Below are 27,738 nucleotides of genomic sequence, written 5' to 3' on the forward strand. Positions count from 1 at the left end.
GGGAATGATGGGTGTTCAACACCGTTCAACATCATCGGTGGGGGGTGGGGATCCAAGGTGGAGAGCCCCCCAAAGGATGCTTGCGGTAGCATGCATCAGTCGTCCCCTTTGCAAAGGTCCACCTTGGTTTGCATTGGGACGGGAGACTACATGTGAGCACTGCGAGATATTCCCCTTAGGGGATGGGGCTGCAGCTCAGTGGAGAAGCCTGAAACCTTGGAGAAGTTGCTGCCAGTCTGTGTAGACAATATTGAACTAGTTGGTCTGACTCGGCATAAGGCACCTGTCTGTATTCCTACAGCTCCACAAGTCCCCAGTTTGAATCCTCCATTTATGCCAAATGCACAAGAGATTCTCAGGAAACTCCTCTTTTTCCTCATCTGCCTAAGTTCTCCTCATCCGTCATAGGGGAACACTGCCTACCTGGCAGGGTTGCTGTGCGGGCTACAAAAATATTCACACATGCACGCAAAGGCTGTCTTTTCAGTAGGCAAACTGGATTTATTTTTAAAGGGGGGGGGAAACTCCCAAAATGCAAAACAGACCATACATCACAATGCAAAAGGTAATCTACAACTTGATGCAGAACAAAAGCTAGCCAGGTAGAATGAAGTCTCCCTGTCCCCAAAAGTAGCAATTCCTTTGGAATCTAGTGTAAACATGACCTTATAAATATATATTTTTTACAGTCATTAGTATATTGTCGAGACAACATGGAGCTGGAGATGAAGGTTATGGGCCGTAAGGCATGGCCCAATCTGGCGCGAAGCAAAACATGATGGGAGCACTAAAATCTGGAGCAGAATTCCCAGCATAGGTCCATTTCCTAGGGGACCCTGGGGCAAAGATGGGCATAGCAGGAGAAGCTGGTTTTTTGCCAGGCACGCCAGCCAACATTTTGCATTAGACAAACTCATTTTAAGAGCCTCTCCTTGGAGCTGCTCTGCATCCCTACCGCAGAGGACCCCGTACCCTCCAGAAAGGGGTCTCTTGCTAGAGGAGACGAATACCCTCCAATTCCTTCAGTCCAGCCCCAAGCCCAACTTGAATTAGAAAGGCGCATTAGTGTTAGTGGGTTAGCCCCTTAAATATGGCAAAAACGGGGAAACCAGGAGTCAGCTGACACGGGAGGTTAGCAACTGGCACCCCGACAGCTGGATCTGGCCCTCCCAAAGGAGGGTACCTGCCTACCACCCACCCACAGTTGCCATCTCAAGCTCTCTCCTCGCCCCTTTGCCAGAAAGTCAGAGCAACCCACAGGAGGAAGGAGAGATGGAGGGTAGAGAGACAAGTCAGCATGACGGTATCCAAGATAGGTGTGGATAGTCGTGTGAGTGTGTGTATCTGCATACATCATGGCTTCAGGGCAGACAACTCTAGGGAAGCCAAGCGACCTTCCCGGCTACTTCCCCCGGTCCGCCACAAAAATGCTTCCCCAGCACTTTAGCTCCTTGGCCCAGAACCAACGGGAGATAAGATGCAGACTGAATTGGTAGGCTATCCTTTGTCCCAAGGAATGAGATCCTTCCCCTCCCCGCACCCCATGTCAGCTCTTCCAGTAACAAAAGCACAAGAGAAAATGACCATTAAGGCAAGACAGTGGCGTCGAAGCACTTTGGCGACCAAAATGACACTATAGCTACAAGGCGACTTAAAAAAGAAAAGAAAAGGAGTCCTCCAGGACTTAGGAGCAAAGGCTGTCCCTCCGCTCAGAAAATTACACATTTTTCATTTAAAAAAAAACAAAAAAACCCTCCACCACCATTGTTTGGAATGTGTCACAAGATCTCAGGAGCCTGTAAACAAACTGGATTTGTGGCATAGGAGAGAGACGGCCCCAATCAATCTGTTCCAAAAGGAGAACGCAACATTTTAAGAGCAGTTTGGCCTCTGGCGTTAACAGGTGTTTCCCCCCTTTGGCTCAGTCTGTTAACGTGGTACAAAATTTCCTTGAGACAGAGAGAGATGCAGGTTGCATTTCAATTCATATTCATGAGATGTTGGTCTGTGGGGTGGGGGGGAGGAGGAGGCGTCCTCTGAAAATGGAATAAGAAAGGGGAGGGGGGAGAAATCATGGTGGTAGGGATTTACACACCGGATAAGGCACATGTCATTAAGACTGCGGATTCCATGCACAGAGTTTTCCTGCCCAACCTCGTCGTCACCTCACAGACACCCACGGAAGGAAGACCAGCTCCACTGAGATATGGGAGCTGCTTTTCACATTACCGCTTCCTGGTGAAAATTGTGATCTCCGGGATGCCAACACAAGCACTCCAAAAAGGCCCGAGCGTTGAGGTGTGTGTGGGGGGTGTGTGTGTGGCACTTCCGATCCCGATCCCGACTGCAGAAGATGATAGAAGCCCAAGCACAGGCAGAAACCCACCCGGGGATCAGGAGCATCAGGATCCAGTCCATCTGAAACAGCAACGGAGCCCCATGCAACGTTACGACCTCTCTCCCGGAACCCCTGTAAGTTCTGAGACTACAACACTGGGTGCTATTTCAGAAGGCACACACAGGGCTTCCCATCCACGGTTGAGAGAGGTATCTATTAGAAAGTTACGGGAAGGCGAAAACTCTGCAGCTTAATGAAGAGACTGGCTCAATCTTTTTTAAGACCAAAAGCTCCCAGAAGGAACCAGTGTTTTCCACAATGTCTGCAGGAAGATTTAAAGCTGGTCTTCACCAAACAGCAGAGCCTGCCTTAATACAACGGCATCACTTCAGACTATTTATTTAAGAGAGGGGCAGAAGAATAATTTAAGGGAGGGGGGAAATCACACACTTGAATGATCCCCCCATGAAACCAGTTCCATCACATGGAAAACCAGCCCCTAAGGCGTAGAACCTTAGGGGGACTAGCTCTTTTCTAGAGAGGCCCTTTGATAGGAAAGAAGCACCACAGTGTCCAGCCCAGCCCCCCCCCAACCCCGAAATCTGAAGTGGCACTGTCTGTCAATCACTCAAACGGGCATTTTGCAAGAAATTACCCACTGGACAACAGCTTCTCCTCTTGCAACAACTAGAACTGATCTCGAAAGAGCCTTAGGGATGAGTGCAAACAGAGAGCAGGTTGGGTAGGGAGGGGCAGGGGAGAGAGGAGAGTTTAGTCCCCCCATCCCAAACCCACGGAGAAACATGGCAGTGCACAGCTGTTCTACACAAACTGACCGCATCTCTTAAGGTGGGGGCATGCAAAAATTCATTGGCAAAAAGTGAGGGTGTGTATGTGTGTGTGTGTGTGTCCGGGGTGGGGAGGGGAGGTGAAACCAAAATGGCGGACCCCGACCCCAAGACACAAGGAGTCAAGACCTGGCAACAGCTGCAGTTCGGCCATTTCCCGGAGGCCCGTCTTCTGCAGCCAACGGAAAAAGCAGGGGAGTGCAGAGATCGGCATACAGGAGAACACAAAATTATTCTTCCCCTCTCCTTGGGGGAAAAAAAAAAGAAGACCCCCCAAACCCTGAAACAAGATATATTCCATTTCTTCCTTTTTTGCACAACCCCAAATAAGTCACCCAAGGCAGTCTGACGGCGAGTTAGCGATAGCTGGGGACTGTGGGGTATTCGGGAAGGCTGTTGCCAGAGAAGTTGTTGAACTGCGCCTCCCGAGTGGGAGGGTCCCTCCACAGGCCACTCTGCCACTCATCCTGGGCTTTCTGGAAGCTTCCGCCGCCCCCACGATAGAGCCGATGGACCTGGTGCGGGGAGCAGAGAGGGAAGAGAAGAGCGTTATTTTCCCTCCCCACTATTTATTGGTTAGGCAGGTGCTGCACCACACCCGAAACCTGGGGAGGGGGGGCACATCAGCCTTCTTTCAGTGCCACCGGTCCTGTCCAGGGGTCTATGAACACAGAAGAGTACAGCTGCAAACAGAGAGGCAAATCCACACTAGGGTCGAGGGTACCTGAAAGAGCCGTCATAAGAACAGCCCTGTTGAATCAGGCCCAAGGCCTATCTAGTCCAGCATCCCGTTTAGCACAGTGGCCCACCAGATGCCACTGGGGAGCCCATAGGCAAGCGGCGAGGGCAGGCCCTCTCTCCCGCTGTTGCTCCCCTGCAACTGGTATTAAGAGACATCTTGCCTCTGAAGCTGGAGGTGGCCTATAGAAGTGAGACTGGTAGCCATTGACAGACCTGTCCTCCATGAATTTGTCTAAGCCCCCTTTAAAGCCATCCAAGCTAGTGGCCATCACCACACCCTGTGGCAGAGAATTCCATAGATTAATTGTGTGCCGTGTGAGAAAGTACTTCCTCTTGTCAGTCCTAAATTTCCCAGCCTTCAGTTTCATGGGATGACTCCTGGTTCTAGTGTTGTGAGAGAGGGAGAAACTTTTCTCTCTGTCCAATCTCTCCACTCCATGCATAATTATATACCCCTCGATCATGTCTCCTCTTAGTTGCCTCTTTTCCAAGGTAAAGAGCCCTAGATGCTGTAGCCTAGCCTCCTAAGGAAGGTGCTCCAGGCCCCTGATCATCTTGGTTGCCCTTTAATGCACCTTTTCCAGTTCTACAATGTCCTTCTTAAGATACGGTGACCAGAACTGTACACAGTACTCCAGATCAGTGTTCGCTCTAAGGCGTGCACATGCTCACACTTTTTTTTAAAAAAAATGTCCGCTCAGTTAATTCTAGATCCTGCTCAGGTTGAATCAGAACGGCCCCACTCTGATTGCATGCGTGCACACACTGCCTTGATACTGCCGCACAGAACAAAACTCATTCCGCATACAGATGGAAAAAAATGATACAGATGGAAAAACACACTGCTCCAGATGTGGCGGCACCACAGATTTGTAGAAGGGCATTATAATATTAGCATTTTTATTTTCAATCCCCTTCCTAATGACCCCTAGCATGGAATTGGCCTTTTTCACTGCTGCTGCTCACTGAGTCGACACTTTCAACAAGCTGTACACCATGACCCCAAGATCCGTCTCCCGGTCAGTCACCGGCAGCTCAGACCCCATCAGTGTACATGTAAAGTTGGGATTTTTTGCCCCAATATGCACTTTACACTTGCTCACTCAGTTTGGAGAGATCTTTTTGCAGCTCCTCACAATCCTCACTCAGCTTCGTTCAAATCTGCCCACCCACCATGGTCATTCTTGGAGCTTGTGACAGGGCCCTTTTTTGTAGCGGCACCTGGGTCATGGAACCTTCTTCTCTCCGACGGCTATGTGGCCCCCTCCCTCCTCTGAAGGACTGCAAAGGCTCACCCTGCTTTAAGCTTGCAATAAGGCTCCTGGGGGCCTTACCCCGACTGATCCCTCCAATCGCCTGCCCATGTGTTTTTAGCCAATACTGCCTCCATTACGATTTTATGCTGCACAAGGACATATGACAGGTCTTGTTCCCACTTTTAGAGGAGTTAAACAGGGCTGTGTTTTGGCTCCCACTTTGTTTAATTTTTATATTAAAAAAAAATCCTGCTGTCTTGTCAAATAGGCACCTTTCTAACGTGGTGATTCTTTATTTAGCAGGGAGAGAGTAAGGGAATCCTATTGAAGAAGTGACAAGCTCACTGTTGGCTTCAAGAGAGCCCTTAAAACGTGTTTGTTTGGTCTCGCCTTCCAGGGTCTTAAATATTTCTGTTTTTAATGGTTTTAAGACTCTTCTAAACTTGTTTTTAATTGTTTTAAGCCAATCGTTTTAAATGATTGTTGGTTAGTTTTTGTTCTGTCGTGCACTGCCCAGAGCCTTTGGATGGGCTGGTATAAAAAAAATGTAAGAAATAAATAATAAATATGCTACAAGTATTTAGGAGGGTTTTTCTTCACTCCTCTTGCTCCTGGAGAGCCCATATTAAACAGGGAATGCTCAGAGGAGCATCTCAGCCCTACTGAGATTTTCCCATACACAATGGGGGGTGGTGGTATCATATTCCATCAGCAATATAGATGTTTGTAGCTAAGGTTGTTGTCCAGATGCTGCATGGTCCCCAGAACAAATTACGGCCCCATGGAAGTGGTACAGAACAAATGTCTGAGACCCACATTTGCAATTTCGTGTTATCTCCCCAATGCTGCTTTGTGGCTAGAGGCATAATTTATAGAAATTTATAGAGGCTCGAGCCTGGATCTCCATAACTTCTGTATAAAGCTTATTTCTCCCCTCCCTCCCCTGCCCAATTTTCTTTTCCGTCAATGTGGAGAAAATCGTCAAATGATAAAATCGTCAGATTTCGACCCATGGGTTTAACTTCTAGTGTTTTAATAGCCCTTGGATACTGCAAAGCTAAAATCATTCTGAAACCACCAATGTGGAACAATGAATTATAGAAACATTTAAGTTCCGTTTCTAGGTATCCCATCCTAGGGGCTACTAGGAATGCATTGGCACCTGCTAGCTACCTAACCAACTTAACAACTGCAAAATTTAGCAGGGTGTTAACATTAGCGTGATTCAGGGTGTTGCCATCTGCTCTTTTGGGAGGGGAGATATCAGAGGGTCTTTCACCATGGATGTGTATGTCCTTGTGAAGGGGGGGGAGAGTGGAATCTGTAGGGCATGTCCTTTACATTGTCCTTTTTATTGTGATATGCACTCAGCCTTTATTACACCCATTCTACAAAAAATCTTCTCTCTTCTCTGATCAGACCCCATAGATTACAGATAAAATGGCCAAGTTTTGTGCAGCTGTTTGTGCCTGTCACAGATTCATGGTTAAGTAGCCCTATTTTAATGGTTATAATATCCACCTGCTCCCAAGGGTTGCACCCGCTTGACGAGGTCATCTGAGGGGGCTCTGCTCCGGGTGCCGACAATGAGGGAGGCTCGGCTGTCGTGCACTCGGGACAGGGCCTTCTCTGTTGCTGCCCCCAGACTCTCCCAGTGGCCATTCGCTCCTCGGACTCCATCACAGTTTTCAGAAAGCTTGTTAAATCTTGGCTTTTTATCCAGGCCTTTACATGATGGTTTCCATTGCTGCTTCTGTGTGTTTTTATCTGTGTACAGTTTTTATGTTTGTATTTTATATATTTTAAATCAGATTTGTTGTCATATTTTTAGCTTAATACTTTTAACTGTCATTTTTATTATATGTTTTTTAACTTTTGTAAAATGCCTTGGGATTGTTTTTAATGAAAGGCGGTATATAAATTCAACAATAAATAAATATCTAATCACCACTATTACTATCATCATCATCATCATCATCACCACTGCTAACTTGGCAAAGAGGCACCTTTTAAAAAGTGGTGATTCACTTTATTGAGCAGGGGGAGAGCAACTGGCCCTATCCATCCCCAGCACAGCAACCCTCCAGGGGCTGTTGCTGGTGTCTATCTTGTGTTTTGTTTTAGACTGTGAGCCCTTTGGGGAAAGGAGGGGGCCCTCTTATTTATTTATTATTTCTCAATGTAAACCACTTTGGAAACTTTTGTTGAGAAGCAGTATATAAATATTTGTAGTAGCAATATCAGGCAGCATATGCTGTCTGAGTGGTGTGTCTTTCTCCCATTGAACAGGCCTAGGATACTAATTTGTGTATGCTACTTCTTTTTATGTGCCAGTCTACAGTCGTGATAAACTCAACACCACGATGCCACACACCACCTCAAGGACATTTTAAAAATAAGCAGGACACATTTGTTGTAAGAGACTGTGAAAGAATTAAGGATTAGCTGCCTTGAAGCGAGAAGTTCTCTGTGCATGAGTTCCCATTCTGCCTTCCAGCTGGAAGGCGTGGGCAACGCCTCCCCCAGAGATGCCACGACACTTTCTTCTATTGCTATATTGGAAGGGGCAGAATTTGGAGGTCAATTGCTCTGGACAAGGGGACCCCTGCAGAGAAATAGTGGGATGCAGGATGCTATACTAGATGGACACATTTGGCTGTTTATTTTCTGTGCTGTGTTTTATTGCTTTATCGTGTACATATTTTTCAAACTCCTGAAATAGATTTGTGCCATTTTTAAATAATGAGCCACCGTGGGATTATTTTTTAATGGGAAGTGGTGTGTAAATCCAACAGCAAATACATATCTTGACATATTGGTTAGGAACACAGGAAGCAGCCTTATACCAAGTCAGACCACTGGTCCATCTCGCTCAGTATTGTCTACACAGATTGGCAGTGGCTTCTCCAAGGTTGCAGGCAGGAATCTCTTCCGGCCCTATCATGAAGAAGTCAGGGAGGGCACATGGGGGCTGCTCTGAGAAGAGCATCTGAGGTTCCATCCCCTAATGGGAATATCTTCCAGTGTTCAAACATGTAGCAGAGCGGACCCCGCTTAGCAAAGGGGACAATTCATGCTTGCAAACACAAGACCAGCTCTCTCAGAATTACTGCTTGGGATTGCATTGTCAAGAGGCAGCAGACACTCCAAGCTTTAAAACCCGCAATAATATTCCCAAACTAAGACAAAACATACACCTCCCCACTTACCCGGAGGAGAAAGAGAAACATGACAACTGCCGAAATGGTGAACATTATCGCCGGAAGCAGCATAATCACACCAGCGGCCACATTCGTGCTGAAAAACGGTACAGCAGACATCCACCCACTGAAAGAGCGAGAGAGATGGAGAAATTTATTAATTCATTGCATTTATAAACTGCCCCATCCGAAGGCTCTGGGCGGTGTACAACAAGTTTAGAAAGACACAAAAACACATTGCTCAAAACAATATAAAAACAATTTAAACACAATTCAAAGCCATTTAAAGCCAGGCCAAACAAGTAAGTTTTTAGGGCTCTCTTAAAGGCCAACAGTGAGCCTAAACTGCAGATATCTGCCAAGAGTGCGTTCCATAGGTCAGGAGCAGCTACAGAAAAGGCCCGGCTCTGAGTTGCCACCAGACATACTGGTGGTAACTGGAGACAGACCTCTCCAGACAACCTCAACGTGTGATGGGGAACATACAGAAGAAGGCGCTCTCCAAGGCTTTCTGTGAAATGCTTTTCACAATAGAAAAAAATAGCATTAATATTTTGGTAGGCATTTCAAAGTGCTTTGCAACAAGGCAGCAATCGCTCTTGATTCCACATTTTCTGAAAATACATGATTTTTGCATCATTTAGATTTAACCTGGCTGCAACAGTTCTTTGATTTTAATCAATGAAGCAAGCATCACCTCAGAAAAGGAATTCCCCTTTTCATCGGACAAGAGGGAAAGCCTCTTGCAAGTTCTTCTCTGCTATCTCTCCATTAACAGGGCAGCAGGTTTTAATAACTTTTTGGGGGGGAGAACTTCTAATAATTGCCATCTAAGAGGAGGCATTCTCTCCAGTGAGCTAGAAGCAGAATGCCTCTTTTGAAGTGATGATTACCAAAACAGATGTGGGCATCTGAGAATAGGGTACAAAGCAATTTTCCCTGTAGGACTGGTTGCTCCTCCAATGCAGATTTACTGTTACTTACCTAAACTCAAGACTAGGTTTTTCCACTTTTTTTAATGTTAGAAATTGGGGAGTCTTGAATAGATAATACAAGTATAACTTGTATTTAACGTCTCTCTCTCTCTCTTTTTAAGGGAGTCATCTTAAATTCAGAGTCGCCTTCTGTTTGGGTAAATACAGTAATCAAACTGATCCCTCAACTAAAAACACATAGGAACATAGGAAGCTGCCATATACTGAGTCAGACCCTCGGTCCATCTAGCTCAGTATTGTCTTCACAGACTGGCAACAGCTTCTCTAAGGTTGCAGGCAGGAATCTCTCTCAGCCCTATCTTGGAGATGCTGCCAGGGAGGGAACTGAGAACCTAGATGCTCTTCCCAGAGCGGCTCCATCCCCTGAGGGGAATATCTTCCAGTGCTCACACTTCTAGTCTCCCATTCATATGCAATCAGGGCGGGCCCTGCTTAGCTAAGGGGACAAGTCATGCTTGCGACCACAAGACCAGTCTCCTCTTCTCATGATTGTCTACTCATGTTTCTCCAGTTAGGCACTACTCCTAGCTGATTATTTTGATTATAATTAAATTGTGACTTTAAAGGATGGGGGAAAGCATTTCCCCATGAGGCTGACTTTTGTACTGAATCAGAGCGTTGGTCCACTGAACCCAGAATTACCTAAGCCAATTGAGATCTGGTCTCTGGCAGAGAGAAATCTCCTCCCACCGTCATCTGCCACCCGAGATAGTTTTAAGCTGGTGACTGAGCCTGGGACTTTCTATAGGCAAAGCGAGGGCTCTGCCACTGAACCCTGGGCCTGTCCCTTACCATGCTCCCCAATTGCCAACGCCAACTGCCTGGATGATGGTCAAGATGAACTGGACTCCGAAGATGAAGAAAAAGGCCATGAAGTTAAAAGAGCTGTCTGATCTAGTGTGGCAGGGAAAAAGGAGAGAAGTGAGTTTAGCTAACGCAAGAGGGATAGACTAGGGGGTGTGCATGGAAAGGGTTTGGCCGATTCGATCGAAACGGATTCGAACCAATCCGGTTCTGGCCAAACCGAGTCCAGTCTGTTTTGGCTACTGAACCAGGCCGAACCAGTTCACAGATATACCTGTAAAGGGGAATCTGACGATGACCACCACCCCCCGCTTTACAAGTAATGGCGTGTTCCCTATCCTTTGGCTGGTGGTGGAGGAATGGAGTCTTGAACCGGGCCGCAGCCGGCAGGGAGCTTGGATGAGTCTCCGCCACCACTGATGTCTACGCCGCCTCCACAGATAAAAGCACAAAGTACCCTCTCTCTCCCCCTCACCCTTAGGATGCCCCTTTACTTGTAAAGGAGAATCCTTGCCAGATTCCCCTTTACAGGTATATCCCTGAACCGGTTCTTTTAGAACTGGGGCTGGTCCGGTTCAAACTCAGACCAACCAAACTGGGCCAGTTTGATCCGAACCGAGCCAGCTCGCACATCCCCATGACAGCCTGGCACCGTGATGCTGCTTCAGGTGTGAATTTAATTGTCTGCCCCACAGTTTCCAAAATGGGGAACCCCGGGACGCCTCAAGAAGCTCCTCAAAGGTTTTGTGGCAAGAAGTTGTGCAATGGTGGAGAAGCTGCCTGGGAACAGGGCTCGTCCGCCACTACTGATCACCCTCTGCACACAGGGGAGCATCAGGAGTGTCCTCGGATCTGCTCTCTGTTCGTGGGTGGCAATGGGGAAGCCAGTACCCAATGCCAATGGTGTGCACGCCCCCACATTTTCTCCAGAATCCTTTGCTCCAAACTGCACCAGAGTTTGCCCATCTTCAGAAGAGGCTTTCTGCCGCACCCCTGCTGAAGTCGCTGCTCTGGGCTCACTGCCTTCTGAAACGTCAGACACACCCAAGCGAGAGACTCACTCAGAGACACAGTGAGTTGGCCGAGCTGAAGGCAGGCAATTCTTATCGCATGTGAGAGAGAGATTGTCTCCCAAGCGAGCAAGGGCAAAAGGCATGTCTCCCACTTTCAGTTCTGAAGGAAGGAAGACGACTTCAACTCTCACGAGATTTGCAAAGTGCTATTCTGCAAGCCCCGAATTGAGGCACCTGAATACGGCCAGGCCAAACCCAGCACCTGCAGTCTCAGAGATTTTTTCCCCCTCCCCGAGGACACGGATATTCGTGGGGACCACAGCCCTCCTCCTCCTTGGGGGCTAGGTCGCTGTCCTCAACCCACACACCCTCCGGCTAAAAGGATGAGCCAGCGATAATCCGGCTCTGGGAGGGAGATTACAGGGAAAATAGCTCCCCAAAGCCCTGACAAGAGAACTCTGAGGCCTACTCAGAGAGAGAGAGAGAGAGAGCGCGCGTATATATTTACACGCATCAAGCAAAATGTTGTAAGGAAAGAACAGCAGGCCTGGAAAAGAGAATCCCGGCCACATCTCTGTGGACTGGAGCTAGAAAGCAGCTTCTCTGGGTGTCCCTGGATCCATGGGTAGGGTTTGGCAGGTTCCTAGCACCCAGTTCCTAATTGTGACTCAAAGGCAGCCCTGAAGCATCATGTTTCCGACAGAGGACAGATTATGAGAAAACAACATGCAGGCCACAAAGGCAACAAGTGATTCCCCCACTGCTGCTCCCAGTCAACTGGTGTCCAGAGACTGCCGATGAGCATGGAGGTGCCATGGCTATTAGCCATCTTGGGTAATAGCTAGCCATTGACTTCTCCTCCTCCATGAGTTTGCCTGATCCTCTTTTTAAAAAGGGTACCTAAGTCAGGGACAACAGCCAACCAACAGCCAACAACCTGGATGGCTTGAAGAGGGGTTTGGGATAACTTCATGGAGGAGAAGTCTATCAATGACTACTAGTCGGAGGGCTACAGGCCACCTCCAGCCTCAGAGGCAGGATGCCTCTCAATACCAGTTGCAGGGGAGTAACAGCAGGAGAGAGGACAGGCCCCTTTCAACTCTTGCCTGTGGCTCCCAGCGGCATCTGGTGGGCCACTGTGTGAAACAGGATGCTGGACTAGATGGGTCTCCTTGGGCCTGATCCAGCAGGGCTGTTCTTAGGTTCTCATGACAAGCTAAAGAAGGAGAGGGCCATATTCTGTGATCCTGTTAAAGTGCAGAATTTTGATCTTCCTTTGAAAGAGCATGAAATTCAGCTTCTGAAGCAACTCAGTTACTGTTCTTATGTTCTTAAGTTGGCAGCCGCCAAATAACATGGCAGGGAACTCCAGACCCCAATTCTGTGCTGCCCAAAGAGGGCTTTTGCTCTCATCCCGCCTGAATTTGATGGTTTCGAGGGAGCACCTCCACTACCAAACCCAGTTTTAGAATCCGGGCCAAGGCAGAAAAGCTCCCCTCTATCCACTCTCTCTACACCTGGTATCATTTTATACACCTCTCATAGCTGCACAAGGGTGGGATTTGGTGCTGGACAGAGAACTCGCAAAGCAGGGGATCCGAGGTTGTTCTCACTAGCCTCCCCAAATGGTACAGTCCATTCTCCACGTCAGGACTGCACCACCTCCTTCCGATGCACGAGTGGGAACCCAGAGAGCCGCAACACAAAATAAGAACAAGGACGACTCACCGGAAAGCTTTGTAGACCGGCCGGAACCAGCAGACATAGCTGCAGGGGCTGAAGAAAAGAAGCCAGAGCAGGGCCAAGCCAAAGTTGACACCCGAACCGCCACCGATCCACCAGGCCAGGCAAGCAATGAGATTCACCCCCAAGGTGATGCTGTAGACTGCGGATGCAAAGGAAACAGCAGGGAGGGGATGGGTCAGAGCAACGGAGACAACCTAGATCATTTAGGTGGTCTAAATTGACAGCGGTTAGCCATGAATGCCTAGAATGACCTCAGTCACGCTTGCATTGATAACATCTAGACTGGACTACTGCAGTGCGCTCTCTACGTGGGGCTGCCCTTGAAGACAGTTCGGAAGCTTCCGCTGGTTCAGAACGCTGCCGCAAGGACGCTCGTGGGTGCGAGTCGCTTCACGAGTATTACACCCATCCTGCGTCCATCCGCTTCCAGGCTAGATTCAAGGTGCTGGTATTGACCTTTAAAGCCATACATGGCTTGAGGCCGGGGTACCTGTCGGACCGCATTTGCCCATATGAATCTGCCAGGGCCCTCCGCTCATCTCAGGCCCTGCTCATGACCCCGTCACCAACAGAGATCTGGATGGTGGGGACTCGAGACAGGGCCTTTTCGGTTGTGGCCCCTCAGCTTTGGAATGCCCTCCCTGAAGAGCTTTGCCATGCTCCCTCCCTCAGTGTTTTTAAAAAAACATCTCAAAATGGATCTTTTTAAGTAGGCTTTTTAATGCTCCATTATTGTTTTGTTATGTTTGGTAGATTATTTAGCTTTTTATAATTTTTAGTTTTAATTTGTACCTAATAACTGTGGGTTTTAATCTAACTTTTAAATTTTTTTTTAGTTAATTTTATTACTTTTATTGTATCTGTGTCTATCATATTGTTGTGATCCGCCCCCAGCGGTAGTGTACTGGAGGGGTGGGGTATAAATATTTTAAATAAATAATAATAGATAAATAAAATGGAACCTCCACGTTCAGAGACACTCTATCTTAGAATACTGCTTGCTGGGGGCACCACAAGCTTTGAACACACCCTGGCTAGTGGACACGGTGAGAGGACAGCCATGCCCTGCTGAAGCAAAGCGGATCTGCATCGGGTGAGTGGAAGATATCAAGCTTGATCTCTGGCAACAAGGACTTTAACCTGAAAGTTTGTCCCTCCCCACCTCTGTAATTGGAGTAGACATATTATGTCCTTGCCAGATCAGCCCTGTTTCGAACGACGACTCGCCAGGTAACTCTGGGAAGCCTGCGACCAGGGCTCAAAGATGCTTCTCCCGCTTAACTCTGCAGCCACTCAGGCAGACTGCACCTGTCCATGGAAGTTCACCTAACCTTCGTGAATCTGAGAATGTCACAAAGAGAGTCCTACTGGGTCAAAGGAAAGGTCTAGTTTCCAAAAGGGGCCAATACCACAAACAGGTAATAAAGGCCACAGCCCTCTCCTAGGAACTGGCACTCTCTGATAGACTGCTCTTATAAACAGAGGCTCCTTGGGTTATCACAGCTAATCCACTGTCAGTGGACTGCCCTGCCCTATAATTTGGCCATTTCAAGAGTTTTACTTTTAAAAGTGTCCAAACGGAGTTCAAGAGTTTGTTTGTTTGTTTGTTTATTTGATTTATATACCGCCCCTCCAAAATGGCTCAGGGAGGTTAACAACAAATAAAAACAATTAAAATCAATTTAACTGTTAAAATAAAAACTAAATCAAACAATTAAAATCATTTAAACATGAAAAACATTAACATTAAAATCATTCTAAATGCATGTGTGCAGAAACTGCCTTGATACTGCCTCCCAGAACAAAACTCACTCTGCACACAGATTAAAAAAAAAATTAGAGAGAACACTGTAAGTAAAACTTTATTTAGGCTGTAGACCAGCAATGAGAGAACACTGCTTTTCACTAGTTTTAACACAATTACAGGTACACAGATTATGAGCTAGTAAATTTGCTGGGCAGATTTTAAAACCACCAAAGGGTTTTTAACTTTTTAAGGGAGGAGAGCTGGTCTTGTGGTGGCAAGCCTGAATGGCTCCCTTTGCTAAGCAGGGTCTACCCTGGTTTGCCTTTGGATGGGAGACTACATGTGTGAGCACTGTAAGATATTCCCTTCAGGGAACCTGCATGCTTGTCTCTCCCTGGCAGCATCTCAGGGCTAAGAGAGATTCCTGCCTGCAACCTTGGAGAAGCCGCTGCCAGTCTGTGCAGACAATATTGGGCTAGATGTACCAATGGTCGGACTCTGTAAAAGGCAGCTTCCTATATAAACAGCTTGGGGCCAGGTTATCTGCCTTGCCCCGTATGTCGTGACTCAGACCTTAAGATCTTCTTCAGAGGCCCTGCTCCAAATGCCAATTGAGGTAAACCATCTCTTGGTTCTTTTAGATGACCTTAAAGTTTAGACCTTTCTGTACACCCAGGCCTTTTAAGATGGGTTTTCTTATAAAAAATGTTTTAAATCACATTTTTGTTGTTCTAATGTGTTTTAACAGTGTGTTTGTTTTACAGTTTTAAACTGCGAGCAGCTCAAAGAAGGATTGTTATGGGGCGGCCAGATAAACAAGAGCCAGCGTGGTGTAGTGGCTAGAGTGCTGGACTAGGACTGGGGAGACCTGAGTTCAAATCCACATTCAGCCATGAAATTAGCTGGGTGACTCTGGGCCAGTCACTTCTCTCTCAGCCTAACCTACTTCACAGGGTTGTTGCGAGGAGAAATGTAAGTATGGAGTACACCTCTCTGGGCTCCTTGGAGGAAGAGCGGGATATAAAATGTAAAAAGAAAAATAAATAAAATAAAGTTGTTATCGAAACACCAAAACACAGACTGTGACCTATCGGCAATGTTAGTGGTGAGCTATAGCTTACGGAGCCTCAGCACCACTCAGAAAGGTCGAAAAATCAATACATGGTTATTTTGTCTCCCCACCCTCAGCTGCCCCCTTCCTGGTGTCTTTCCCATGCCACACACACTTACAGATCCACAAGTGATAGATCCTCCTCACCAACATCTGGTGCTCGATGGGGATTTCATCAGCAAAGTTCTGGTAGAAGCATGGTTTCAGCGGGATGAATTTGGGGAGTGGGGGAAAGTTATTCACTTTCTCTGCAAAGGGAGAGGAAAAATCAGAAACCGCTATATGTAAAAGTTTTGCGGAACGTTCTGCCACGGAATGGGCCATTTTGAGTGTTTCTGAGCTTGAAACAGAGCATCCTTTAAAAAGGGGCCTGTTTCGAGCTCAGAACTGAACGATCCATTCCAAGATGGAACATTCCAACGCGTGCTGAGTGCCATTTTGGAATCCAAAATGGCGCTCGGAACATTCTGACGAAACAAGGTTGTTCCATCGTAACAACTGGCTAATGTGAGCCCTGTAAGATATTCTCCTTAGGGGATGGAGCTCAGTGAAAGGCATTTAGGTCCCAGATTCAATCCCTGGCAGCATCCCCAAGTAAGCCTGGGAGAGACTCCTGCCTCAAACCTTGGAGCTGTTGCCAGTGAGTGTGGACAAGACTGAGCTATACAGACCAATTTATTGTTGAGTTTATATACCGCCATTCATTAAAACCATCCCAAGGCGGTTTACAGCAAAAATGAAAAACAGGGTTGTAAAAAAGACGCAATTATAATATTAAGCTAAAAATATACAACAAATCTGATTAAAAGTTTAAAACAAAAGCATAAAAGCAATGCAGAGTACAAAGAGCAGCAGCAGAGACAATCAAATAAAAGCCTGGGTAAAAAGCCACGATTTAACACGCTTTCTAAAAGCTGTGATGGAGACCGAGGAGCGAATAGCCACCGGGAGAGCATTCCAGAGTCTGGGGGCAGCAACAGAGAAGGCCCTGTCCTGCGTGCACGACAGCCGAGCCTCCATCATTGTTGGCTCCCAGAGCAGAGCCCCCTCGGATGACCTCATCAAATGGGCAGCAACCCTTGGGAGCAATGGTCTGACTCAGTATATAAGGCATGCAATCTTTTCTGCAGGACAACAGCATACCTGCCATTGTGCTTGCGGGTTTTCCCAGGGGAGGTCTTGTTTGTCACACAGAGCCAGACCTATGAGAGAGGGAGAGAGAGAAATTATAGCAGTTGACATTCTAGGCCTTTGGCTATTGCAGCTGGGGATTATGGGAGTTGCAGTCATCAACATCTGGTTATCCCCATTACAGGGAACACTGGTCTGAAGCATTCTTTTTGTAGCCATGAGGACTAGGAACTTGCTCATTCTATTTTAAAGTGAAAGCAAAGAGAAGGCTGAAGCCTACGCCCAGCATCATTGACTGAACTCCAAATACGCCTTCGCCTCTCAAGAGCTGTTCCTGCATGCTCACTGCTCGCCCTCCACCTCAGGAGACACCATCTAGGGCAGCCAACAAGCTCAGCATGGATGTGGGCAAACAATTCTATTTATTCAGATTCTGCTTGTCAGCGGGGACAGAAGCGATATATCCAGCTCCTCTCCCCAAACTGGTACTTGGCCACCCAGCAGCCTTCACGGCAGAGCAAGGATTTCAGCCGCCATCTTGTTGTGCTCCAACATTCCTTAACAACTCTTCCAGGCAGCCATTTTGATCGGGGACAAAACAAAGACAAGAATGTGTGACACGACGAGGGAATTAATGGTCTCTCTCGAGCAGATCAGTTTGAAAATGGAAGGAGACTCTACTCAACATCCTATTGGTTGTTGGTTTGTTGTTAACGGTAAAGTTGTGCCGTCAAGTGGTGTTGACTCCTGGCGACCACAGAGCCCTGAGGTTTTCTTTTTGATAGAATACAGGAGGGGCTGACCATTGCCTCCTCCCGCGCAGTATGAGATGATGACTTTCAGCATCTTCCTATATCGCTGCTGCCCGCTATAGGCGTTTCCCATAGTTTGGGAAACATACCAGCGGGGATTTGAACAGACAGCCTCTTGCTCCCTAGGCAAGTTACTTCCCCTCTGCGCCATTAGGTGGCTCACGTTAAATGTATATTAGTTTAAACACAAATTACAAGTACACAAGTTATGAACAGGCTGACATACCATGCCCTTAAGAACACAAAATTATCTACAAATTAATACACAATTATTAGGGATGGGCCCACATGTTCAATCCCTGGGAAAGACTCTTGCCTGAAACGGAAACTTGCCTGACTGCTGCCAGTCAGAGGAGGGTATACTGAGCGAGATGGACCAAGAGCCTGACTCATTAAAAGGCCGCTTCTAGGCTGTTCGTTTCTATGTCAATTTCTTGCTATGAAAAAGGACTTTAATTAAAAAATGCCAATCAACTGAATCTGTTTTGTAATGAATGGGAACGTTTTCTCAAGGCGATGCTGTAATTTGACACTTGCAAGGAAAAACGCAGCATAAACTTCTTTTTTTAAAAAGTTTGAGGCTTTGTGGTAGATTTTTAGTCTACTTTCCTAAGGGAAATAAGCTTATGAGATCACTCAGGTGTGTGCATACATACATGATGTCATCTATTCAAATTAAAGATGACGGACATGTGAACATTTGAGGCTAACTTGTGAACTGCCTAACCAATCTGAACTAGTAACCATCGGCTACTAGTCGGAGGGCTACAGCCCTCCTCCAGCCTCAAAGGCAGGATGCCTCTGAGTCCCAGTTGCAGGGGAGTCACAGCAGGAGGGAGAGCAGGCCCCTTTCCACTCCTGCCTGTGGCTTCCAGCGGCATCTGGTGGGCCACTGTGTGAAACAGGATACTGGACTAGATGGGCCTGATCCAGCAGGGCTGTGCTCATGTTCTTAACCAAATTTAGTACAGTTGCAGGGACACCTCAATGGCACAGTATAATATCATGATATTAGCAGTTTTATTTTCAATCCCCTTCCAATGATCTTTAGCATGGAAATTGCCTTTGTTATCCACCCCAATTCAAGATGGTAGATGCGTGAACGCTTGAAGCGGGCTAACTTGGTGGAAGATGGTAATTATCAATTAAGATTATAGTGAAAGGGAAGTACAGATCCCACCAGAGATCTGTAGTAAGACCAAGGCTCTATAGCTTATTCATAAATGTTGTAGAAGTTGGGGTAGTGGCCAGATTTGCAGATGACGCTAAACTATTTCAAGTAGTGAAATCCAAAAAAGATTGTGAGGAAGTCCAAAAGAATCTCTCCAAACTGGGGAGATGGGTGACAAAACAGCAAATGAAGTTCACTATAAGCAAGTGTAAAGTGATGCATACTGGGGCAACCCCCCACCAACTTCACATATACACTAATGGGGTCTGAACTGTTGGTGACTGACCAGGACAGAGATCTTGGGGTCGAGGTGGACAGCTTGCTGAGAGTGTCGACTGAGTGTGCAGCAGTTGTGAAAAGGGCAAATCCCATGCTAAAGATCATTAGGAAGGGGACTGAAAATAAAACTGTTAAGATTACAAATCTGTGCTGCAGCCATATCTGGAGTACAGTTCTGGCCCCGTTTCTTAAGGAGGACAAAATTTAAAAGGTCCTTTCATACTGTGAAATTGGGATTTCTTTTTGGCTTTGCACCACGCGACTCGGCTGGGTACTGCCACACAGTGGCGGTAGCTTGGATGTCTGAAGACTGCTTCCAAGAAACTGGAGACATATTTATTTATTTAACTAACTTCTATACCGCCCAAACCTTCGTCTCTGGGCGGTTATGCCTCTTCCACATCAAGAGGCAGGCATATCAGAGCTACATAGGAGAAGACACTGTAGAACTGGGAAAAGGTGCAGAAAAGCGCAACCAGGGGCCTAGAGCACGTTCCTTATGAGGCAAGGACCTGGGGCTTTTTAGTTCCAAAATGAGGCAACTAAGAGAGGTGGGAGTGGGGGCACGAAAGACAGGTATAAAAATTATGCATGGAGTAGAGAGATAAATTTGTCCCTCTTACAACACTAAAACCAGGGGTCACCCCATGAAATTGAAGGCGAGGAAATTTAGGACCAACAAAAGGAAGCACTTTTCCACACAGAGCACAATGGATCTATGGAATTATCTCCCACAAGATGTGGTGACAGCCACTAGCCTGGATGGCTTTAAAAGGGGCTTGGACAAATCCATGGAGGGCAGGTCTACCAATGGCTACTAGTCTGGCGGCTGTGGGCCACCTCCAGCCTCAGAGGCAAGATGCCTCTGAATTCCAGTTGCAGAAGAGCAACAGCAGGAGAGAGGGCAAGCTCTCACGCTCTGCCTGTGGACTTCTCGGAGACATCTGGTGTGCCACTGTGGGAAACAAGATGCTGGACTAGATGGGCCTTCTTGGGCCTGATCCAGCAGGGCTGTTCTTATAGGCAGATTAGTTCATAGCAGTACTTCTTGTCTTTCTTTTACGCTCTCAGATGCCTTGAGTTCCGTTTAGGCTGGAAAGGCAAAGCAGTGGGTTTGGGGGTTGTTTTTTTGTTTTGAGAGAGAGACACCTCAAGTGAGGGCCGATATCTCTATCTAAAACTCTGCAGAGTTGAGCCAGTCAGGGAAGAACAGCGGCACCCAACGGGCAGGGCTGTCCCTGTGGGGGGGCTAGGGGCGAATCGGCATGCGTGGAGCCTCCTTAACATTTGATACGATTACAGGATCGTACTGACTAATGACATATTGTGTAAATGGTGTGAGTGAGTGTGCGGGTTTGTTTGGACATGCCCAACCAGCTTGGACACCTTACTGCATTTGTGACGGGGAAAGTCAGAAGCACAGCATATGACCCTTGCTTCACAGGTCTCACTCAGACCTTCAGGACTGCAAACCAACTCGAGCATTGTGCATTAAAATGACACACTGTTTGTTTACTTGACCGTGGACAGTTAGCTCCGCTTTCACTCGGCGTGAAGTAGTCTATGGAGCGCGTGTGCGCTCTGGCAGGCGACTGCCCTGCCCCAAGGACTGCCCTCCCTGTCAACAGGGGCACAAGTAGTCCTTGGGGTCAGTGTTCCCTCTAACAGGGATCCCCAGATGTTGTTGACTACAACTCCCAGAATCCCCAAGCAAAAGCCATTGCAGCTGGGGATTCTGGGAGTTGTAGTCAGCAACAGCTGGGAATCCCTGTTAGAGGGGACACTGCTTGGGGTACTCGAAGGGGTATCCAGAGCTCCCCTATGCTGCAGCTGCACTATTTTTTTTTTTTTTTTAAATTACTTATTTAAAATATTTCTATACCACCCAAAACTTGCGTCTCTGGGCGGTTTACAATTAAAATCATTTAAAACATTAAACCAATTAACAATTAAAATCATTTAAAAGACTAAAAACATTTAAAACCCAGTATTAAAATTATTTAAAACTATAAACCTAATTAAAAGCCTGGGTGACTAAGTGTGTCTCCAGTGCCGTTTTTAAAAAGTTGCCAGAGATGGCGAGGCTCTTATTTCAACAGGGAGCGCATTCCAGGGGCTGCAATGGAGAAGGCCTGTTCCCAAATAGAAATTACTACCTCTTCATCCAGGATTGCTGGCTTGAAGCGTATGCATCCTCAACAAAGTGTCTACTGCAGAAGGGGAGGGTGAAGACCCTCCCGCACTGCTCCGGATTGGCTGGTTATGTGCTGAAGCTCAGCGTATCACAGGAACATAGGAAGCTGCTGTATACTGAGTCAGACCATTGGTCCATCTCGCTCAGTATTGTCTACACCGACTGGCAGCGGCTTTTCCAAGGTTGCAGGCAGGAATCTCTCTCCACCCAGTCTTGGAGATGCTGCCAGGGAGGGAACTCGGAACCTTCTGCTCTTCCCAGAGCGGCTCCATCCCCTAAGAGGGGAATCTCTTCCAGTGCTCACACATCAAGTCTCCCATTCATATGCAACCAGGGTGGGCCCTGCTTAGCTAAGGGAACAAGTCACGCTTGCTACCACAAGACCAGTTCCCAACCCAAGGGTCTGACTCAGTAGAAGGCAGCTTCCTATGTTCCTAAAATATGTTTTTAAAAAACAAAAAACTTAATTGGTTCTAATGTTTTAATGTCATTTTATGCCATGTTATTATATTAACCGTGTTTTGGGCGGCATAAAAATATGCTAAATAGAACAAACAAACTGCCTTGGGATGAGTTTTATGAAAGGCCGTATATAAATTGAACACCCCCCACCCCGCCAAATCAATTCCTTGTTGGTTTTGTTATATTTTAGTCCTCCTTTTCTCCAGAGTCTGGTCCCCTCTCACAATAACCTTGCAAGATAGGCAGGGCCAAGCAAGAAGGCGGCTGGGCACCCAGTGAGCATCCTGGCCATGGCGGGGGTGGATTGGAACCCGGGTCTCCCCACTCGTAGTCCCACACTCCGAATGCAGGGGTGGGCAAACAAAGAGGAGAAAATGGCTATCAGACACTGCACCGGAGGGCAGGCCGAGCCCTCTGGCAGCTAGTTGCCCATCCTAGATTTTATTCAGGTCAGTGCAGGGAAGCTGCGTTATTTAGCCCAGGCTCCCTGAACCCACCACAGCCTCCTCTTTCAGCTAAAGGACAAAACCCCCTTGTGCCGACTGAAGGAAATTGTTTGTTTTTTTTATTTAGATGGAGCAGAGGACACAAAGAGGCGAGTGTTTCTTCTCAGCAATGGCCACGTTTGCCAAGAAACAGGAGTGCCCACAGACGACAATTCCTTTTGGTGCAGGAGTCACAGCCATGAGGGGATGGGGCCCGAGCGAAATGGCAGAGCCCCTACTTGGCACGCGGGAAGTCCCAGGTTCAATCCCTGGCAGCATCTGCAGACAGGGCTGGAAAAGAGCTGCTGCCAGTCAGTGAAGACAGTCCTCAGCTAGATGGACCAAGAGTCTGACTCAGTAGGCAGCTTCCAACGTCCCCATGAAATTGATGGCCGGGAAATTTAGGACTAGCAAATGGAAGTATTTTTTCCACACAACGCATCATCCACTTGTGGAATTCTCTGCCACGAGATGTGGTGACTGCCAACCACCTGGATGGCTTGAAGAAGGGTTTGGATCACTTCATGGAGGAGAGATCTATCAGCGGCTACTAGTCGGAGGGCTATGGGCCACCTTCAGCCTCAAAGGCAGGATGCCTCTGAGTCCCAGTTGCAGGGGAGTCACAGCAGGAGAGAGGGCCTGCCCCTTTCAACTCCTGCCTGTGGCTTCCAGCGGCATCTGGTGGGCCACTGTGTGAAACAGGATGCTAGACTAGATGGGCCTCCTTGGGCCTGATCCAGCAGGGCTGTTCTTAGGTTCTCATGACAAGCTAAAGAAGGAGAGGGCCATATTCTGTGATCCTGCTAAAGTGCAGAATTTTGAACTCCCTGTGAAAGAGCATGAAATTCAGCTTCTGAAGCAACTCAGTTACTATTTTATGTACAGGGGGGAAACAAACCTTGAATCCTAAGTTTCTAGTCATAGTAATATTCAGAAGGAAGTTCACTCAAAAAACCATTTCTGATCCATTAAAAAGGTGCCCCAATTAACAGATCAGATTAAAAATATATATTATTAATCTGTGTACTTATTAAACATTAGAGAAGGCAAATAGCCTCTTAGAAAAGAAATTCATTCCTGTCTTTCTCAGAACAGGAGACACCTCTTCCAAAAGGGGTGCTCGCTTTTAAAAGGGTGCTTTTTTTAAAAAAAGTTGTTCGCTCTGTTGGAAGTTTAATCAACTAAGATGTACCTATCGAGCGACAGCAATATCACCACTACTCCAGCATTCACTGTGCTTTACAGAGTTTCAAAAGCAAAAGAAGTCTCTGCCCGCAACAAGGTTACTTACAATCCCAATTCAGGAGTTGAGGGCAAGAGGGAGAAGAAAAGGAGATGCAATTACACAGGTGTAAACTTTGTTGGAACCCATAATCAGGATTAAGAGGGTTAAGCACATGAGACAGCTCAGGGTGTCAGCTTTGACCCTCCCGCTGTTTCTAGACTACATCTCCCATCATCCTCAGCCACAGTAGCCCATAGCCAGGGGTGGTGGGTGTTGTAGTCCAACAGCTACAGGAGGGTTGAAGCTATGCAGCCTGAGGGTAGCGAAAAATGTCCGAGGAGACGCTAGTGGAATAAGAAGCAGCAAAGGAGAAAACAGGAGGATCCGTTTTAAGGCAACCCATTGTTATGATACTGGGTTATCTAGAAGAATTAGCCTCCAGATACGAAAGAGGTGGTAATTTGTCAACAGCTGCCGGATTTCGACTGGAAGAGCAGTGCAAACAATGAGGCAACTGTAGATATAACAGGCCCCTGGATAGGAGAGTGTTATCCAGCAGGAGTTCCTAACCTTGGGTCAAAACTGGGTGAGTTTGCAAGATGCTGGCAACAGCTAAATGCCCCCCCCAAACAACCCCACAAACCCAGGGGGGGGGAGTCATACTCACGTTCAAGCAAGGACCACGGAAGCCAGGCGCAAGTTGTGTTAACACATCACCTCTCTGTGCACAGACAGCTGCAGCAAAACGGTGCCTGGCAGACAGATACAAAAGCACGTGGGTTTCAAAGATCGCTTGTGATATAAGCGGGCACACACACACACGCGCACGAGGCCAACCGACATGGTTAGTCACAGCTCAACAGGCAGAGATGTCGGAAGCAGAAGAACACGCCCGAGCAAGGAAACTGGGAGAACCGATTAAAAAACTCTGCTAAAAGCAGCTCAGTTAACATGTTGGAAAGCCTGGGGGAAATAGGACGGCCTCTGCCTGGTCCTGAGGAGATCCTAGGAGATATGTGAGGAGCCACAACCAGGAAGGTCCTGCACCTGGTGCCCATGCAACCTGACGTCACAGGACTTGGGGAAGAGCATCAACAGCCACTGTTATAGCCAAGCACCCATAGGAGGTGGCAGCCTTTGGGGCCAATTTCCGAGTTCATGTTGCTGCAATACCACTGGTGATTTATATGCTGGGCTGCTTTTGGAGTTGCGTCTTGTTTTAACCAGAAGACCCATTTCTCTGGAATAAGCCCCAAGTTTAACCATAGGAAACTAGGAAGCTGACTTAGAATGAGTCAGACCTTCGGTCCATCTTGCTCAGTATTGTCAACACTGACTGGCAGCGGCTTCTCCAAAGTTACAGGTAAGAGTCCATGCCAGGGAGTGAACCTGGGACCTAGAGGCTCTTCCACTGAGCTAGAGTGGCCCTAAGGGGAACACCTCACAGTGCTTACATGTAGTCACCCATCCAAATGCAAACCAAGGCAGACCCTGCTTAGCAAAGGGGACAATTCATGCTCACCGCCACAAGACTAGCCCTCCTCCTCAAAAATACTGGCCTCCTCTGCAAGGCGTTTGTATAGAAAGCTGAGATAAACAAAGCACAGCAGTCTGGGCACACAGAAAGCTCTCTGCAAAAGGAAATTATACTTGGATACATCCCTGTCCAAAGGTTCACCACTTCTTTAGACACTACTCGCCTCTCTCCCTTGCTGCCTTTTGTCTGGAACCGCTTCAGTGATGCAGCCTCTCTGCCTGCAAATCCCTCCTTTGATACACAACTCCTTTCTTATACCGAGTCAGACCCTTGGTCCATCTAGCTCAGTATTGTCTACCCAGACTGGCAGCGGCTTCTCCGAGGTTGCAGGCAGGAATCTCTCTTGGCCATAGGGACATAAGAAGCTGCCATATTCTGAGTCAGACCATTGGTCTCTCTAGCTCAGTATCGTCTACCCAGACTGGCAGCGGCTTCTCCGAGGTTGCAGGCAGGAGTCACTCTCCGCCCTGTCTTGGAGACGCTGCCAGGGAGGGAACTTGGAACCTTCTGCTCTTCCCATCCCCCTGAGGGGAACCCCTGCTGACTTGGCAAAGAGGCACCGTTTAACGTGGTGATTCTCTCTATTTAGCAGGGGGAGAGTAACTGGCCCTATCCACCCCCAACACAGCATCCCTCCAGTGGCTGTGGCTGGCATCGATCTTGTGTTTCTTTTTAGATTGTGAGCCCTTTGGGGACAGGGAAGAGATCCATCTTATTTATTTATTTGTTATTTCTCTGTGTAAACCGCCCTGAGCCATTTTTGGAAGGGCGGTATAGAAATCAAATAAATAATAATTATTATTATATCTTACAGTACTGCTCACACATCAAGTCTCCCATTCAAATGCAACCAGGGTGGACCCTGCTTATCTTAGCAAAGGGGGTCTTAGCAAAGGGCTACCACAAGACCGGCTCTCCTAGGAGCCTTAATTATAGATACTAACAATAATCAATAAAGCACCTTTGCAAAATTCCTTTGTGAGAACCATCACAACTAATGGGTGTGTGTCAGCCTCTCTGTCTCCCTACACCCCCCCCAGGGACCCTGGGAAGGAGGGCTTGTTACCAAGAGCAGCTCCGGAGGGTGGGGGGTGGGGAGGCCAAGGGGGCAGGGGCAAGCACCCCCAGAGAAGGAGCTTCTTCTCCCATTCTCACCTTCCCATGGACTCCCCTTGCCCTCCCCCCCACTGAACTCCAAGTCCCAACACCCCCCCAGCCACAATGGTTTTGTGCTTTGCTCACCCCTGCCCCCTTACCTAAAGGCACCTAAGGACATTAACTGAAATACAGACATATTCCTCGATGGTCCACCCCTCCTTCCCTCCAGCTTTCTCCCCAGGCAGCCTCTGTGGCCTCCGGGATCAAAATTGCAGCCCGCAGATGCTTCAAGGCAGGGGCCGCCTTTTGTGTGGGTGGGTGTGGGTGTGTTTTACAAAACACCACAAGTGCACCATGACAATTTTGGGTTGACCTCATTAACGGCAGGGTGCCAGTGCAATTAATAACTATTAATTAGCAGCTCGGATGGTTATTAATTGCACTGCTGTTTAAAACGCTAGTGAGCTGCACTAGTCCACTACCATGCTGATTATTATTAATAATAATAGTTTCTTTATATTTGTACACCACCCCAAACGCTCGCCTCTGGGCGGCTTAATTGCGCTGCCCGGCTGCCAATGAGGTTAGGGCAATGAGGACCCCCCCCCCAGAATACTATTAGCTGCTCGTATCCAAAGAACTATCCATGCACTTATTATTTATTACATTTATAAACCGCCCCATCCAGAGGCTCTGGGCAGTGTACAACAACTTAAAAAACAAACCATAAAACCCACAATTAAAACAATGCTAAAACCATATAAAAACAATTCAAAAAGGATTAAAGCTATTTTAAACCAATTAAAATGCTTTTAAAAACAACAACACTTCATAAGCCTTGGAAGGCCTCGATTGCACTAGCCCGCTGCTGCCCAAATTGCCACTAGTTGCTAACATCCCTCGCCTTTAAAAGCAAACCACAACATTTGCACTGACTGACCCAGGGCGGCTGTTGCTGCTGCAAATGCTACCAACTGCTACATTGCATCGGTCCCCCCGCACTGCTGCCTCGCCCAGCTCCCCGCCTGGGCCCCCTTTCTGCCCTCGGAGGAGCGCGCTTCAACACCCACCTCCGACCTCGAGAACTCCCCGCTACTGCCTTGCTTGCACACGAGCGTGCAAGGCCTCCCTTGGTACGACGACGGCGGGTGCAAGCCCCGCCTCTCCCTCGGAGCCAGCCAACCAGCGGCCTCCCAGGGCCAGTGCGGGGGGGGGGAGTAGATATTAGGCTGCCCCCTCCCGGCCTGCGCCGCGACGCGCCCCTTACCTCCTCCTCGGGCCACCGCCGCTGCCAACATCTGCATTTGCAGCAACCGCTGCTCCACTCCCTTCGCTCTCGCCGGAGTCCTGCGCCGCGGGGCACGCTGGGAGCCGTAGTGGCTCGGCCGCCTCTCCGCGCCCGGCAGTACAGGGCGCGGGACTACAGCTCCCAGCGTGCGCCGCGGCCAGGCGAGGTCTACCAGTCATGTGATGGCGCGGGAGGGGTGCTGGCGCCGCAGGGGAGGGAACACAGACTCCAAAGCTAGACTCACGCACAGTTGAGAA

General features: G+C 47.9%; 1 protein-coding gene across 4 annotated transcripts; it reads right to left on the reverse strand.

Annotated features, from left to right (window-relative positions):
- Positions 1-476: 476 nt before the first annotated feature.
- SCAMP4 (secretory carrier membrane protein 4) lies at positions 477-27,599 on the reverse strand. Of its 4 annotated transcripts, XM_053300774.1 has the most exons (9): positions 27,264-27,348; positions 25,081-25,189; positions 24,226-24,310; positions 16,943-17,001; positions 15,919-16,047; positions 12,924-13,080; positions 10,171-10,272; positions 8,393-8,510; positions 477-3,701 (listed from the first exon to the last, which is right to left on the reverse strand). In XM_053300774.1, the coding sequence occupies exons 4-9, from the start codon at positions 16,947-16,949 to the stop codon at positions 3,543-3,545; spliced, it is 672 nt and encodes a 223-aa protein (XP_053156749.1). In that variant the 5' UTR covers positions 16,950-17,001; positions 24,226-24,310; positions 25,081-25,189; positions 27,264-27,348; the 3' UTR covers positions 477-3,542. The 4 variants fall into 4 exon arrangements, with proteins under 4 accessions (XP_053156749.1, XP_053156746.1, XP_053156747.1 ...); XM_053300771.1 differs by lacking the exons at positions 25,081-25,189; positions 27,264-27,348 and adding an exon at positions 27,461-27,599; XM_053300772.1 differs by lacking the exon at positions 25,081-25,189 and having other exon boundaries at positions 27,264-27,412.
- Positions 27,600-27,738: the final 139 nt, after the last annotated feature.

Source organism: Hemicordylus capensis, chromosome 2 (assembly GCF_027244095.1).
Source record: "Hemicordylus capensis ecotype Gifberg chromosome 2, rHemCap1.1.pri, whole genome shotgun sequence".
Classification (NCBI taxonomy): domain Eukaryota; kingdom Metazoa; phylum Chordata; class Lepidosauria; order Squamata; family Cordylidae; genus Hemicordylus; species Hemicordylus capensis.